Source organism: Neovison vison, chromosome 13 (assembly GCF_020171115.1).
Source record: "Neovison vison isolate M4711 chromosome 13, ASM_NN_V1, whole genome shotgun sequence".
Classification (NCBI taxonomy): Eukaryota; Metazoa; Chordata; class Mammalia; order Carnivora; family Mustelidae; genus Neogale; species Neogale vison.
Genome location: NC_058103.1, coordinates 146,091,699 through 146,106,982, shown reverse-complemented (window position 1 = coordinate 146,106,982; position 15,284 = coordinate 146,091,699). Strand labels below are relative to the sequence as shown.

General features: G+C 58.4%; 1 protein-coding gene across 1 annotated transcript; it reads left to right on the top strand.

Annotated features, from left to right (window-relative positions):
- Positions 1-1,560: 1,560 nt before the first annotated feature.
- MFGE8 (milk fat globule EGF and factor V/VIII domain containing) lies at positions 1,561-13,586 on the top strand. Its single transcript, XM_044230440.1, has 9 exons — positions 1,561-1,701; positions 4,230-4,355; positions 4,734-4,865; positions 6,604-6,785; positions 7,172-7,327; positions 7,996-8,140; positions 11,440-11,624; positions 12,549-12,704; positions 12,837-13,586. The coding sequence occupies exons 1-9, from the start codon at positions 1,569-1,571 to the stop codon at positions 12,972-12,974; spliced, it is 1,353 nt and encodes a 450-aa protein (XP_044086375.1). The 5' UTR covers positions 1,561-1,568; the 3' UTR covers positions 12,975-13,586.
- The last annotated feature ends 1,698 nt before the right edge of the window (positions 13,587-15,284 follow it).

Genomic DNA, 15,284 nt, shown 5'->3' with positions numbered 1-15,284 from the left:
TGTATTTGGCGCTCTTATATTTAGGTCTTTGATCTATTTTGAGTTAATTTTTATGTAAAGTGTGATCTGTAGTCCAACTTTATTCTTCTGTGGTTATCCAGTTGTTCTGGCATAATTTGTTGGAAAAAAACTGCTCTTTCCCCACTGAATTGTCTTGCACTTTTGTTGAAAATCAACTCACTGCAGATGTATTGATCTACTTTTGGATTCTTAATTCTATTCTATTGATCCTTATGTCTATACTTATGCCAGGGCCACATGGTCTTGCTTAATGCGGCTCTGTAGTATGTCTCGGAATTGGAAAATATAAGTCTTCCAACTTTTTTTCTTTCCTGCAAGATTGCTTTGGAGATTCTGGGTTTCCATCCATTTCCATATTAATTCTAGGGTCAGCTCGTTAACTTCTGAAAAAGGACAGCTGAGATTTTGATAGGGATTGTGTTGAATTTATATCAGTTTGGGGATTATTGCCATCTTAACAAGATAAGTCTTCCAATCCGGGAACAAGGATGACTTTCCATTTATTTAGGTCTTTAATTTCTTTCAATGGTGTTTTGTAGTGTCCAGTGTACAGGTCTTGCACTTTAGTTAAATTTATTCCCAATTATTTTATTCTTGCTGATGCTATTATCTATTATAAATGAAATTATTCTCTTTTTTGCTTTAAAGATTTGAGAGAGAGAGCTAGGATCTAAAAAAGAGTCATTTAGATAAAAGTCAGGGTGACCGGCAAGTCTCTTCCGGCCCTGGCCCCCTGGTTTCCTTGGGCTTAGGCCACCACCGTGCTCATTTCCTGGGAGACTGGTCTGTAGCTGCTCTTCCGCCTGGGGGCATAGGTGAAGGGCTGCTCCGGAGACCACGTGTGGGCTAATCCTGAACTATTTTCTATCTGATCCTTTATAGAAGAAGTTTGCTGATTCCCTTTTTAGTCTTTTATCCGTTCCAAGGATGCTGCTATGATCTGCTAGGACATCTTTATATACATGCCATTTTACGTAGTGAGTTCAGATGGAAGGAATGCTGTGAGCGCAATGGCTAGGGCTTACGGTCTCGGTCTGGGTCGCTTTGGTGGCTCTTACCAAGCAGCTCTCCGGAGAAGCCGAACCAATTTAGACTCCCTCCGACAATGCATGCTTGGGCCCGCTCCCCTCAGCCTCGCACGAACAGTGCGCTAATCATTCGACACTTGCCAATCTGATTAAGTGAAACCTGGCGCTCACTGTACTTTTAATTTGCATTTTTCTCATTAGGGATAAGGGCAAAGCATCTTAAGTCGAAAATTAAAAAAAAAAAAACAACCCACGAAACACCAAACAGTTCCTCCGGAGCCCTTCGCGGTCCAGAGGACTCACGACGCGGGGCCTGGTCCTCCGCTCCCCGCGGGGCGCCGGGCGTGGCCGCAGCGGGAGGCGGGAGGCGGGGGCGCGGACCCCTCGGTGCCCCCCTTCTCTGGTTGGCCGCGGAGCCCCGCCCCAGGTCCGCCTCCCGAGGGCCTGGGCGGAGCGGGCGGAGCGGGCGGGCGGGGGGCGGCGCCGCGCTGCCTGATTTATTCCCGTCCAGGAGCGGCAATGAGAGCCCCGCGGTGTGCACGGCTGAGGCCCCTGCTCCTGCGCCCGAGTCCCCGCGGCATGCCGCGCCCCCGCCTGCTGGCCGCGCTCTGCGGCGCGCTCCTCTGCGCCTCGGGACTCTTCGCCGCCTCCGGTGAGTCGATCGCGCCGCCCTCCGACCCTCGCCCCTCCTTTCCGCGCCGCTCGGAAGTTCGCCGCGGCGCCCTCCCTCCACCACCCCTGTTTACAAACTTGGGCAAAGAGCCGGGCCCGTGCGGAGGGGCGGCTGCTCCGGCTGCGCCCCGGCCGGACGCGGGGATGCGCTCGGCCTCTCCTGCGCTCTCCACGCTCGGGCGTTCTGGGCAGTGATAGAGGCTTGAGAGTGGGGCGGGGACTGGGGACACCGGGTGACAGCCCGACGGCCCCCAGGGATGGGGCTTACACATAACAAAGGAATCTGCTGTGTCGGGCCTCTCTTTTCCCATCTGTAAAATGAGGCCATTGAACTGCGCCCCACTCTGGCGCGTCTTCCACCTGAAGTTTCTAGGGCTCTTGTCTTGCTAAGTCTTGTCCAGCCAACTTTCCCCGGCTGCTCCCTCGCTAGCCGGCGGCTCGGGTGTTCATTGGAGTTTTGCGTCTCCGCTCGTAGGTGTCTGGTGGGATGAGCGCGGGCGGGGAAGGCGGAGGGAGGGGACGGGACTTCGGGTGGGGCCCGGGAGGGGGGCCCAAGAACCAGGGGAGGGACTTGGAGAGGGCTGCCTCCCGGGCTGGTGGTGGCTTCCGACTCCCTCCCGCGGCCTTGGCGTGCCGCTCTATCTTCCTCGCTGCTCCTCCCCCGCCGAGCAGGCCTCCGCGCACAGCTGGGCCTTCGGCGGGCTGGTCCTGGGGATGCCCCCATTGCACCGTGGGGCCCGCACAGCTGGTCGCCTCCAGGGCTTTGAAGAGGTGCCCATGATCGGCGCGCTTAAAGAAAACGGGGAGGGGGGTGGCTGGTAGGGATGGGGTCAAAGCGGAGCCCTGGCGCTCCTTCCTGCCTTCCTGCCACAGTACGACCCCCACGCCTGGAGCCAGAACCTCCCGGGCCCTCCAAGCTCAGCCACACTTGGGTACTTGGAGCTGGTGGCTGTCCAGCGACCCTGAGACTTAGCTGGGTCTTTGAAGTCCCTTTCTGCTCCTCTCTGTCCCCACCACCTGAGCCCTGGCTAAATGTTCCTGGGGAAGTCACCCACAAGGCAGGACTCTGAAACCTCCAAGGTGGTTTGATGGGGGGTGATGGGGCTTTTCCCGGAAAGGGGAAGTACCACAGGTGCGGTGGCCAGGTGAGTCCCCCTAAGACCTGGGCTGTGGGGGGCAGGAGCCACCTTTCACTTTCTTTTTTTACCCAGTGGAACGCTTTGCCCCGGAGCAGCATGGGGGGGGGGAGGTGTGGCTGGGTGGGGAGAAGAGGAGTTGAATTTGGTTGGGACAGGAGCCCAGGACTCTGGCCATTCCCAAAGCTCTGTCTGTGGCAGTGCCCTGGCCTGCCAGGTCAGGGGAGGGGATTAACCTGCTATTTAAAGCCAATGACTAATAGCTCATTGGGAGCCGCCTTAAGCTCCCAGGCGCAGCCGAGGTGGCAGTCTGAGGGCTCCAGTACTCATTAACGGTGTTCCTGGTCCCTCTGCTCCCTTCTCAGGAGCTGCCCCCCCCCCCCGGGGGGCTCTCTGGAGCTTTGAGATTTCAGGAGCCCCACCCCCCGCCTGGGATGGCATGAATCTAGGGGGAGGAAAAGCCATTTCTCATGTCTTACCCTATGTGGCAGGGTAGGCCCTGCTGGGATGCGAGGGTCCGCTAGGAGAGCCCCCACCTGCCTGGCCGGCCTGGTGGGCGGCACAGATAGCTCCCATCTGTCCCCCCCAGGCCCTGGGGCCAGAAGCCCTGTGGTCCTCTCCAGCCCTCCTCCTCCCTCTGCCGTGTTTCTCAAATCCGCCTTCCCCCTCACCTTTTCACCTGAATTCCTCTCTCATCAGGCCACTCACCCCAGCCACTCCCGTCACATTTCCACCCCAGAGCCAGAGAGAGCTTGGTGTGGCCCCAGGACACCTCCCTCCCCCAGGGGAGCCAATCCACAGCTCTACAAATGGCCTTTTCTCCATATTCACCTTCCCAGAATAGGAAAGGGCTTCCTCACTCCCACCTCCCTCTTGGGAAGTCCCCCCCCCCTTTTTTTTCCTTTTCCCTCCGTGGACGACGTGGGCTGCTGAAGGAAGGTTAAGGGCTCCCAGTCTGCTGGACGGGAAGTCTGAGCTTGTCATTCCTAAGGTCCCTGCAGGTCTGGCCCCTACCTACCCTTTCTACTCTGACCGTGGTCCTGTACTCCTCTCTTTCTTTAGAACATTCTTTCCGCCCTGTTTGGGCACACTCCACTCCACCTCTTAGACCCAGCTCCCCTGTCCCCTCTGCGACACTTCCAATCCTGGCAGAAGCCCGCCTCCAGTGGCCCTTCATGCAGGCTTCTGTCTGGAGCTGGTGATGCCTCTTCACCACCCAGTGACTGTCCCCCTTTTTCCAGTGGCTTCTTGAGGCCTGGACCACACCTGGTTCCCCTGTTTCAGTGACCCAGCATGTGCATGGTAGGGCCCCCCTGCCCCCAGTATTTACAGGAATGACTTGCTACTTGAGTCAGAGCTCGTGACTTTGCAGGTGACTTCTGTGACTCCAGCCAGTGCCTGAATGGTGGGACCTGCATATTGGGCCAGGACAACACCCCCTTCTACTGCCTCTGCCCTGAAGGCTTCACGGGCCTGATCTGCAATGAGACGGAAAAAGGTACCTGCGCCCCCCACCCCGCTGCGCCCCCAGCTCCCAGCTGCAGCCCCTGCTGCCGGCCCTGCTTTGTCCCCTAGTGGGTGGAGGTCCCCAGCCCCTCTCCTGTGCTCAGCCAGCATTTCCCTGGGAACTCCCCGTGCCACTTGGAAAGCTGGGTGCTTCCCTCCCTGGGACTGATTCGCCTACACCTGACCCTTCTTGGTGCCAGGCTGGCCCAACTTCCCATCAGGCAGAGGAGAGAGGGAGGGGATGGCATGGGGAGGCGGGCAGGGGGCTGAGTCTGTGCAGCGGGTCCTTTTGGGGCATCTGCAGCTACCCTTCTCCATCTCTGGCTCCTTCCTGATCCCCTGCCTGCCTTACCTGCCTCTCCACCCCTAGGTCCTTGTTTTCCAAACCCCTGCCGCAATGAAGCCGAGTGCCGGGTGGTCGACGACTCGCACAGAGGGGACGTCTTCACTGAGTACGTCTGCATGTGTCATCATGGCTATACGGGTGTCCACTGCGAGACCAGTGAGTATCTGGGGGAGGCTGCTCTGATGGGGGAGGCCCGGAGCAGCCCCGGCCACATGCTGGCCTCATTCCCTGCCTTAAGGTTTCCTCTGGTAGATCAAGGGGAAGATAGAGCCTCAGTTCTCGCTTCTGTTGTCCTGGACTAATTTCTGCTTGGCCTTTTGTCCTCAGGCTGCAGGCCAGGCCTGATGTCGCTGCAGTGGACAGAAGGGTGGTGGTGGCCCCAGAGGTCCCGGGAGTGCTGCTGCCTGGGTCACCACGAACCAGACCCACAGTGTTAGGATTAAGTCCTGAGAGTTTTCTCCCAAGAGGGGGAAACAAATACATTCTTAATCCTAGGGCCCAGGAGGTCAGCAAGTAAGGCTGGGGGCCTTGCCTTGGAGGCTGATGGTTCCTGGCCCAAGTTTGACCGCGGCCTCATCACAGAGCTCAGGGAGGAGGGAGAGGCCTGGGCAGGCTGGGCCGTCCCCTAACGGTCAGGCGGTCAGAGGCCCGGCGTGTGCAGAGGGGCTGACCGGCCCGGCCTGCCCGGTTATCCACTCAGCCACAGAATGGCCCTGGGTGTGTGCCCAGCCTCCAGTGCTGGCGGTGGCTGTCCACGCTGTCCTCCCTCCTGGCTCAGCTGGAGTCCCTCCCTCCAAGCTGGGACTTGTCCTTGCCTGCTGCAGGCGGGCGGGCGGGCGGCTGAGTCTGCATCTTCGGGGGGTCTGGGTTCTTCCGGCCAGTGGGTCTGCCACCGAGCATCTTGGGCTGGGGGCAGGCGGTTCCCCTTCCCGCCGATGTGGGGCTGCTCTCTGAGGCTGATCTGAGAAGGGGGGGTTGTGGGCCAGCTGGGTGGGTGCTGGGGCCTGGGGGAGAGCACCTCCAAGGAGGCGGCAGGGAGGGCCTGTCCCTTGGGCTCGTGTCTTTTGGAGACACTAGTTGGAGGACTGTGTGCATGTCTGTGTGTGTGTGCATGTCTGTGGTTGGGGGTCCCTAAGGCAGACAGCCCTGGGTGGGGCCAGGTGTGCCCACTAATTACTGTGCGGGGAGCCAAGGTTACTCTGGGTTTGCTGGAGTTGGAATTAGCCACCCAGCCTCCAGCTCTGTGGCCTGGGGTCTGCCACGGTTTGGATGCAGAAGGCAGGAGGCAGCCACAAAGGTGGGAGAGCCCCCAGAGGGACCACTGCAGCCCCTCCAGAGGGAGACGGAGAAGCAGACCCTCGTAGAGCAGGGAATCTGACTGGCATGGGCTTGATCCCAGGACTGTGAGCTCATGACCTGAGCTAAAGGCAAACGCTTAACTGACTGAGCCCCTGAGGTGCTCCAGGATTTGCCTCTTCCTTCATGCCTAGTACAAGTACTGTTCACTGCCAACTGGGGTGTCCCTTTTCCCAAAGCTGTTCTGGGGACACCAGGGGTGGGGCTGGACACGTTGGTCTTCCTGGTCGGCTGGGGACACTGAAGAAGAGCGGGTCCCACTGGAAATCCCTCCCACCAGTCTGGTCCCTGGCTGCCTGTCCCAGTGATGGCACAGGTGCCGGCCTGGCCTGGAACCTTCGGGCAGCCCTGGGTCCCAACTCCCCTTGTCTCTCTCTCCCCACCTCTTCCTTACCATGCACCTCTTGGACCCTGAGAGTCCTTTCCTGATCTCTGCCCTGGGTCTCAGCAGAGGCCACACTGATTTTCTGGTTGTCTGGGGCCCATGTGCTTGGGTGGCCACCTGACTGCCACCTCCCCTCCCCCCTCCCCCCTGCAGTCTGCACCATGCCGCTGGGCATGGAGACGGGTGCCATTGCTGACTCGCAGATCTCTGCCTCCTCTGTGCACTTGGGCTTCATGGGTTTACAGCGCTGGGCCCCAGAGCTGGCCCGTCTGCACCGCACGGGCATCGTCAATGCCTGGACAGCCAGCAACTATGACAAGAACCCCTGGATCCAGGTATGGAAAGAATGGCTTGGGGTGTGAGGGAAGGGGGACGGCAGAGTGATGGGAGAGAGTGTGCTTGCATTTGAGGGGTCACAACCGAGGTCCAGGTAACAAGGTTGTGGGTTCCCACAGGTGAAGTGTCTGTCAGTGCAGAGCAGCATTGCGGGGGACTGGAGTGGGGGGGCGGATGGGGAGCAGACCCCAGGCTGCAGAGGGGCTGTTTGCCCTGGATGCAGCCTTTGGGGTCCTTGTCCTTCTCCGTGTGCGTTCTTCAGCACTGGGCCCAAGGCTCTGAGAGGCCCCGATGGGAAAGCCCCTCCTTGTTTCTGGGCAGGGGGAGTAGAGAAGATCTAAAGAACCCAGGAGATAAGGGTACTGTCCTCCCTCCCGGGGTCCAGGTGAACCTGATGCGGAAGATGCGGGTGATGGGCGTTGTGACACAGGGTGCCAGCCGCGCAGGCAGTGCTGAGTACCTGAAGACCTTCAAGGTGGCCTACAGCGACAATGGACACAAGTTCCAATTTATCCAGGGTGCGGAGGGGACAGGAGACAAGGTGAGGGCTCTAAAGAAGGGCTGTGGTCCTCATCCTCTGGGACTCTAGAGCTATTTGAGGGCTCCTAGTGGAGGGAGGGTATGCTGGACCATTAGCTATGTGGTGGGTCATCAGTGGCCTCTTGGTTCCCAGAAATCGGGAAACCTACATTATGCCCATGTTCCATAGTTACAGCTGATAGCTCCTACATTATAGATGAGGATAATGGACTCAGAAAGGTTCAGTGACCTGTTGAGGGTGGCTGTGGTGGTGGAGGTGGGAGGCATTCTGAGCCTTCAGGGCTACCATGTACAGCTATGCAGGTTGTACACTGCTTAAGGATGTCATTTCTAAGTGAGCACCATTCACAGTGTAGACATCATGGGTTTGTGTACTTCTGCCTATGGGGAGATTAGTATAATAAAGTGTCTCGGGAGAGGAGTGCCTTTTCCTAATTTGCAGAGGCACCCTATAGGTGATAGGTAGGCATGTGTGCAAGGTAGGAGTTCATGTCCATCCCCCATGACGACCAAGAAAGATGTGAAGAGGGGTGGCCAGAGGAAGAACTGACCCCCTGCTGGCTCTGCTAAACCCCATCTCTGCCTCCCAGGCCTGACGAGGGAGGTGAGGTGACCCCAGGAAGGTAGACTGCCCACGCTGACCCATGCTCCAATCTGTTTTCCTCCTAGATATTTGTGGGCAACATGGACAACAGTGGCCTGAAAGTCAACCTATTTGACTTCCCTCTGGAGGTGCAGTATGTGAGGCTGGTCCCCATCATCTGTCACCGGGGCTGCACCCTCCGCTTTGAGCTCCTTGGCTGTGAGGTGAATGGTGAGTACGGGGTAGCTGGGGCATTGCTACAAATGGGCTTCCCTGCCCACTTCCTTCTCAGCCAGGTGGAGCTGGGTAGGACGGCCGCAAGGCCAGGGGACCTGGGCTCCCACAGCAGATGCACACCAGAGGCACCACCTGGCCCTCGGGGCACTTGCCTTCATGTTTGCGGTCTGCCAACCCTTGGCATTTGGGGTGGTGGCAGAAAAAAAAGGCACTCCCTCCAGTTGCCAAAGTATTTTTTGTTATTCTGATTGGTTCCTTGAGCTTCTAGAACATGTAGTATGAGTTCTGTTTTACAGACATCAGCTTCCTGAGGTCAGGGAGTTTGTTTTCTTCATGGCTGTAGTCCCAGTGCCTGGAACGGTGTCTGGATTATAGATGATCAATCAACATTTAATGAATGAGTGAATGAATACAGAGGCCCCGATAAATTTTTTGTCAAGTGCACACAAGCTGGTTGGTATTAAAACTTGGTCTAGATCCCTGGGCTTTGGACACCCACCCATTTAGTGCTCCCCCAGCCCCTTCCTCCCCCACCCGGCTCCCCCCCATAACTCATCATTCAAGAGAAACGTGGGGACTTCGAGAGTCCTAGGCCTGGAGCTGGTGCTTTCTGCTGCTCCTTACAGAGAGTTCCCTGTGGAGGAATGTGGGGAGACACCAGAAAGAGATCTGTTTCTGATCCAGGAAAAGTCATCAGGGACCCTCAGGCTGCAGGGGCTAGGCTGTGCAACTTGGGTCTCAGCCCTGGGCTCCCCGGCGCCCGGTTATTTCTCTCTCTTTGCGGTGACAGCGCCACCTGCTGGCCGCTGGGGGAACTTCAGGGCTCCCTAGGCGGAGCTGCTGAAAACCCACCCTTTTAAAGTATGAATTTAAGTCATTGCATTCCTTCTCCCAGGATCATTGCTTTTTTGAGCCTTATTGTTTAAGTGGGGGGGGTTAAAGACTACCTTTTGCTAAAGGGAAATTTAGGCTGTTGATACAGGACAGGTGTGGGGGCTGTGCAGCCTTTGGCTGTATTAAAGTTGCCTGCATGATTCACGGTCCTGTCCCAGCTGGCTCCCTCCTAGGCCAAGAGGGGGCAAGCCTGGCAAGCTGTAGAAGCTGTCCTGCCTGTATTCCTCGAGATCTGGATCTTCTCCTTTCCTTAGTTGGCATTCCAGGGGGCTGGTGAGAGTGTTGATGTATGTGTGTATGGACAAGTGTGTGTGCATGTGTGCACATGTGGCACTGAGATCTGGGCATGAGGACGCCCCTGTTGGGATGGCTTTTGAGTGGAGGCTTGGATGACAGAGGAAGCCACAATGAAGAACTTGGAAAGAGCATTCCAGGCAGATGAGGAGCTGGCAAGTGCAAAGGTCCTGGGGTATGTTGAAGGATCGAAGGCAGGCCAGTGGGGCTAGAGCCTAGACAGCGAGGGGCAGCTTGCTGGGCAGTGAGGCTGAAGAGGTGGACGGAGCCTAGCGAGCTGGGCTGAATGGATCATTTTAAGGATTCAGATCTTTGTCCTCAGAACAAGGGGCAGCCATGTGGACATGGGGGAGTGCTAACAGGAAATGATTGGAATGTGTCTAGAAGGGATCCCTTAGGCTGTGTGGGGAGAATGGGGGCAGAGGCCCATCATGGGGGAGGGGAGTGGGAAAGTAAGGTGGCTTGGATCAGGGTGGTAGACTTGAGCGGGGTTGGGTTACAGCCCTCAACTCAGCGTGAGCTCCAGGGACCCAGCTGTATGAGCATCACCCGGGAGCTTGTAGAAACGCGGGCTCCAGCCTCATCCGGGACCCACGGAGAGAGAATCTTCATGTTTTCCCTTTTTAAAATTTACTTGGCAGAGAGATCACAAGTAGCCGGAGAGGCAGGCAGAGAGAGAGAGGGAAGCAGGCTCCCGCTGAGCAGAAGGCCCGATGTGGGGCTTTATCCCAGGACCCTGACTGAAACATGACCTGAGCCAAAGGCAGAGGCCCAACCCACTGAGCCACCCAGGTGCCCCTAGAATCTTCATTTTAACAATATCCTTGGTTGATCTAAGAGAAACACCCCTCTGTGGGGTCCTTCCCAGGGTCACATAGCGAGGATGGAGGGGAGAGTCCTGGCCTTTGGCGCAGTGCCCCTCCCCATGGCATTTTCCCTGGAAGGCTGATTTCGCCAGCCTGTCTGGGAACCACCTGCCTCCCGGCCCAGCAGCCTCTCTCTCTGGGAGGAGCGCGGGGATGACCTGGCGTGCCACCATCACAAGGAGGCATCCGGCAGACAAGGGCACAGCTGGAGGCAGAGGTCTTTAGTGGCGAGAGTGCAAGTCTCTGGGGAGCAGAGTGAGGATTCTGCCCGGTGTAAGACATACCCATCATGGTCTTGGGAGCTTGGTCTCCTGCCGCCCCTCCCTAACTGTCCCAGCCACCTGCCGGTGGGTGTGGCTATGCAGAAAAGCCCGGCACATTGCTGAGCAGGGCATGCCTGCAAGAAGCCCGGGCTAGCTTCCCGGGCCCGAGTGGCAGCCCCGGGAGGAATCGGTGTTGAGCGTGAAAAGCCCCCTGGGCGACTCGGAGGGGCTGCTGGGCAAGGAGACGGGATCCGCGCTGAGCCCGGGGATCCTGACTGCTCTCATTTCCGCCTGCTGGAGGGCAGCCGTGTGGTCCCCTTCATCCCTGGGTTACCAGCAGGCAGGCCTTCATGGCTCTGGGAGGGGGGTGTGGTTGGTGGCGATGATGTCACAGCCTGGTGTGGTGAGTAGGAGAGTGTCTGTGTGTCTGTGTGTACATGTGAGAGAGAGACCGACTTAGGCACAATGCTTACCATCTCAGCCTGTTTCTGTACCTATAGAATGGGGTTACCGATACGGCTTTCAGGTTCCTGGTGGTGATCGAAATCACACAAGTGAGCACTGGATCAATGGGTTACTTGTTGCTGATGTCCTTGACCAAGATCACAGGCCTCAGCCTTGATATAGATAGCAGCTGGACCACAGGAGTAAGAGAGAAATCCCATAGGGGCCCAAGTTCCGCCCAAATGAGGTGGTCAGGGCAGGCTTCTTGGAGGAGGTGTCTAATGAGTAAGGCCTTGAAGGCGTGGCGGAGGTGGTGGGAGAGCCTGCCCTTGTGCAGAGGGGACAGGCGCTGGGGGATCTGGGAAGGGCACATCAAGGTGGGGGTGGGAACTGAGGGCAGCTGGCCCAGGTGAGGGGTTGGTGGGGTGGGCAGAGAGGAAGCACAACCGTTGACCCCCAGTCCACCTTGTGCTATTGCTTCTGGGAGGCTGCTGTGGGTCGTGATCTTTGTGACAAACCCCTTTGCTGGCAGGATGCGCGGAGCCCCTGGGCATGAAGGACAACAGCATCCCCGACAGGCAGATCACGGCCTCCAGCATCTACAGGACCTGGGGCCTGAATGCCTTCAGCTGGTACCCCTTCTACGCACGGCTGGACAAGCAGGGCAAATTCAATGCCTGGACTGCTCAGACCAACGATGCCTCCGAGTGGCTGCAGGTGTGTCGGGCTGCAGGGCACGGGTTGGGATGGGATCCACGGGGTGACTGATCTTTGACCTCGCCCAGCCCAGCCTTCTGCTCCCCAAGAGGGAGTGTCTGAAAAGCCTTATTTTTAATTTCCCGCACCTTCTCCGGATCTGGAGAAAGGGGTGGGGGTGGTGTGTGTGTGTGGGGGGTGTGTGTGTGGGGGGTGTGTGTGTGGGGGGTGTGTGTGTGGGGGGTGTGTGTGTGTGGGGTGTGTGTGGGGGGTGTGTGTGTGTGTGGGGTGTGTGTGTGTGTGTGTGTGTGTGTGTGTGTGTAGCACCGTGGAGCCATCTCCACCTGCGGTCACAAGGTGACCCGTGGACAGTAGGGCAGGACAGAGGTGAGACCCCTGACCCCGGCAGGTGCCCCACAGGACTTCCCTGCCTGACACTCGGTGTCTGAGAATGCCCCATGGGACAGCCCTTGGATTTCATGAAATTGGGAACCAGGAGCGTTCAGGGACTGGGAGCAGGACCTGTGTCTCTCGGTCCCCAGTTGCCCTTAGCCTGTAGAGCTGGGTTCTGTGAGGAGCTGCGTTTGGGCTCCTTCGAGATTCGTGCCAGGCCGCAGACGCCATGCGGGACACCTTGGGAACCGTGCCAGTGTCTCTCCTGTCCTTGTTCTCTTTGGACCGGGGGAGGGGTGGGGACTGGCTGCGGGTTGGCCAAGGTCCGGGCTCTAAACTCTAGCTTTGCTGCAGTGAGGTGTCTAACAGAGTGTGGCAAAGTAGGTGACAGGCTTTATGCCCCTCGTATAAATGAGAAGGTCGTGCCAAATACAGTAGCTTCGCCCAAACTGGAAGCCCTGCCCACCCTGCCTCCCCGGCCTGTCTGCCTTTTGCTACCTTCTTGGAGAGAATGGTCGACACAAACACAACATGGTTGATTTTTCCCTGTAGATTGACCTGGGCTCCGAGAGGCAAGTGGCCGGCATCATTACCCAGGGGGCCCGAGACTTCGGCCACATCCAGTATGTGGCAGCCTACAAGGTGGCCTACAGTAACGACAGCATGAACTGGGTCGAGTACAAGGACCCGGGGTCTTTGGACAGCAAGGTCAGTGTCTGGCCAGCCCATGTCCTGCCATCCCTCTGGGGGTGCCCTTGGAGTCTGGCCAGGAGCTCTGAGGGGCGGGGCGGGGCGGGCCGGGCCCTGGGGCCCTCCTGACGCCCCGCCCTCTGCCTCCAGATCTTCCCTGGCAACTTGGACAATAATTCCCACAAGAAGAACATGTTCGAGATGCCCTTCCTGGCTCGCTTTGTGCGCATCCTGCCCGTCGCCTGGCACAACCGTATCACCATGCGTGTGGAGCTGCTGGGCTGCTAGTGCTCGGCCTGGCCGGAGTGACCACAAGGGCCTTGGGGCAGCCGCCCCGTACCTGGTCCTCCTGGCCTTCGGGTGGCCTGCTGCCTCCTCCACCCCACCTCCTGATTGTCTGCGACCTGGGGTGGGGGTGGGGTTCAGCCACCCCTCCCTCCCAACCCCCCCACCCCCCTTCTCCCTGCCCCAGTTGCTCTCTTAGGCCCTGTGGGAATGAAGTAGGGATGGAGCGGGAAGGGCAGAGTAGGGAGTGGGGGCTGCATCTCCCCGGATCCCTGGTTCTAGTCTCCTATTTTCCCAACACTCGCTCCCGGCCCCCCCCAAGTGCCCGCTGCCCCCGGAGGAAGACCCTGAGGCACCAGGCTAAAGAGAACTGTCTCCTGTCCCTCAGCACGAGGCTGCCACTCCTACGGCTGCCACCAAGCCCCCTGACACATCCCCCTTATTTCCCTGGAGACCTCTTGACCCTTGGCCTAAAAAGAGACAGAAGGGGATGGGGTGGGTGGGCTTCCGGAGAGATAGGGGTGGAGGTGGGTGGCCTGGGGGGGGGCACCCTCTGTGCTGGTTCTTTACCCCAGAGTACACAGGCAGCTTCAAAAATATATTTATGTCACCCCCGGAACTCTTGCTGTGGTTCATCATTGTTCCGATCGGCATGGGCTTTGGGCTGGTGCTCCCACCGTCCCCCTCCGTCCTCCCAGAGGCAGGCATGCTGGTGTCTCCTACCAGCTTAACAGCTGGAGAAGGGAGGAGACCCCTTCGGACTCGTCCCCTCCGTCCCCTCCGTTCTCCAGCCCCCTGAGCCATGCAGCCCTGGGGGCCTGTAGCTGCGGCCTGAAGAGGGCCAGTGGCGGTGACCGGGGGTGGGGGTGGGGGGCGGCGCTGGCGCAGAGGCTGACTCCAGGAATGCCTTTGTTCTTTTCCCCCACCACAACCCCATTGCTGAGGCTGTTGATTTTTGGCATTTTCTCTGCATCCGGAGTGGTGGGCTGCAGAAATGACTAGAAACCCTATGAACCAGGGCTGTCTTCAGAGCTGGGGGAGGCCCCGGGGTGGGATGCAAGGAAGCAGCCTGGGCTCTGGCTGGTCACGAGGCCTCCTGGCGGAGCACACAGGGTCCTGGGAGGCTGCTGGCAGGGCGGCAGGGCTGTGGAAAGCTCCAGGGGTACCCTCGGCCGTTCCCCCCAGCCCCCCCTGCTGAAGACATCAGGAAGTAGCCAGTGAGGGGCAGTGCAGGCCAGTGCCCTGGTGGTCTGGGAAGGAGATGGACAGGTAGAGGAGGGACGGACTAGTGGGAACGGGTATAGAAAACCACCCTTGTATCCCAGGCTGTGGGACACAAGGTGAATTTTCTGGAACAAACTTCGGGAGCCATGCTGTGATACACAGAGGCACCTCCTGGCAGCCGATCTGGGCCATGTGGCTGCCAAAGAGAGGGTGTGGCTTTGCTGGAACTTGGTGAGGAAAATTCGTCTGGAAGTGGCTCCTTCCTGAGAGCGGCCCTTGCCAGGGACAGAATAAAAGGCCCAGGCTGTGGTCTCTGAGCAAACTGGCCATTGGGGCTCCCTACCTCCGGGGAATCTTTCATCCCACTCCTTCCTGCTTCAGAGAGCTCTTCTGGGGAGCTGCATGGATTGTATCTGGAGTCAGTCTTCGGGGCTGGGGGGTTGGTGGTGGTTATTGGCCTCAGGACTCCCTTTTGGGAGCATTTCCTAGCCACAAGCCTGTTCTGGCCTCCCCTGGGGACTAACAGCGGGAGAAGCTGCTTTCCTCCACACCTGTGCTCTGGGATGGTTCCACTGTGCCCCACCTCCAGGAATGAACTGCACTGGGGGTCTTGCTAGAACCCAAGGAGTCCCACTTCCATAAGGGGAAACAGCTTCCCGGCTATCTGTCCACAAGCATTCAAGGCACTGAATGTTTGCCGCAGGCCCATCTCTGCCGTAGTCACAAGACCCCCACCAGGCCTGGGAGCCCCAAGGGCCCTCTGGAATGGCCTAAGCCACACAGGCCCTTCTGCTCATCTCTAATGTAATCTTGGATGAGTTGGCCGAAGCCTGAAAATCCCCCTCTGGAGAGCCTGGGGCCCTCACTCCTGCCCCTCCCCCTGGGCAGCCTCCCCGACTTCCACACACGTTCATCATCTCCTCTCCAGATTTCCTTTTACCACAGTCTAGGGAGCCAGGACTGAGATTACCTGCTGGCCAGCCCTGGCCTTGGCTGGTGCGTGACATTGTGTTGCTGCGGCAGAACTGACCTGCCCAGCTGTGGTCCTTCTCCCTTCCCCTGTGGCTCTCAGCTCTGGGACCCTTTGAA

Excerpts from the sequence above, each read along its gene's own strand:
- MFGE8 (XM_044230440.1), top strand. The coding sequence starts at position 1,569 with ATGAGAGCCCCGCGGTGTGCACGGCTGAGGCCCCTGCTCCTGCGCCCG. Across the intron at positions 1,702-4,229 it reads GGGACTCTTCGCCGCCTCCG|GTGACTTCTGTGACTCCAGC; the intron begins GTGAGTCGATCG and ends GTGACTTTGCAG. Across the intron at positions 4,356-4,733 it reads CTGCAATGAGACGGAAAAAG|GTCCTTGTTTTCCAAACCCC; the intron begins GTACCTGCGCCC and ends CTCCACCCCTAG.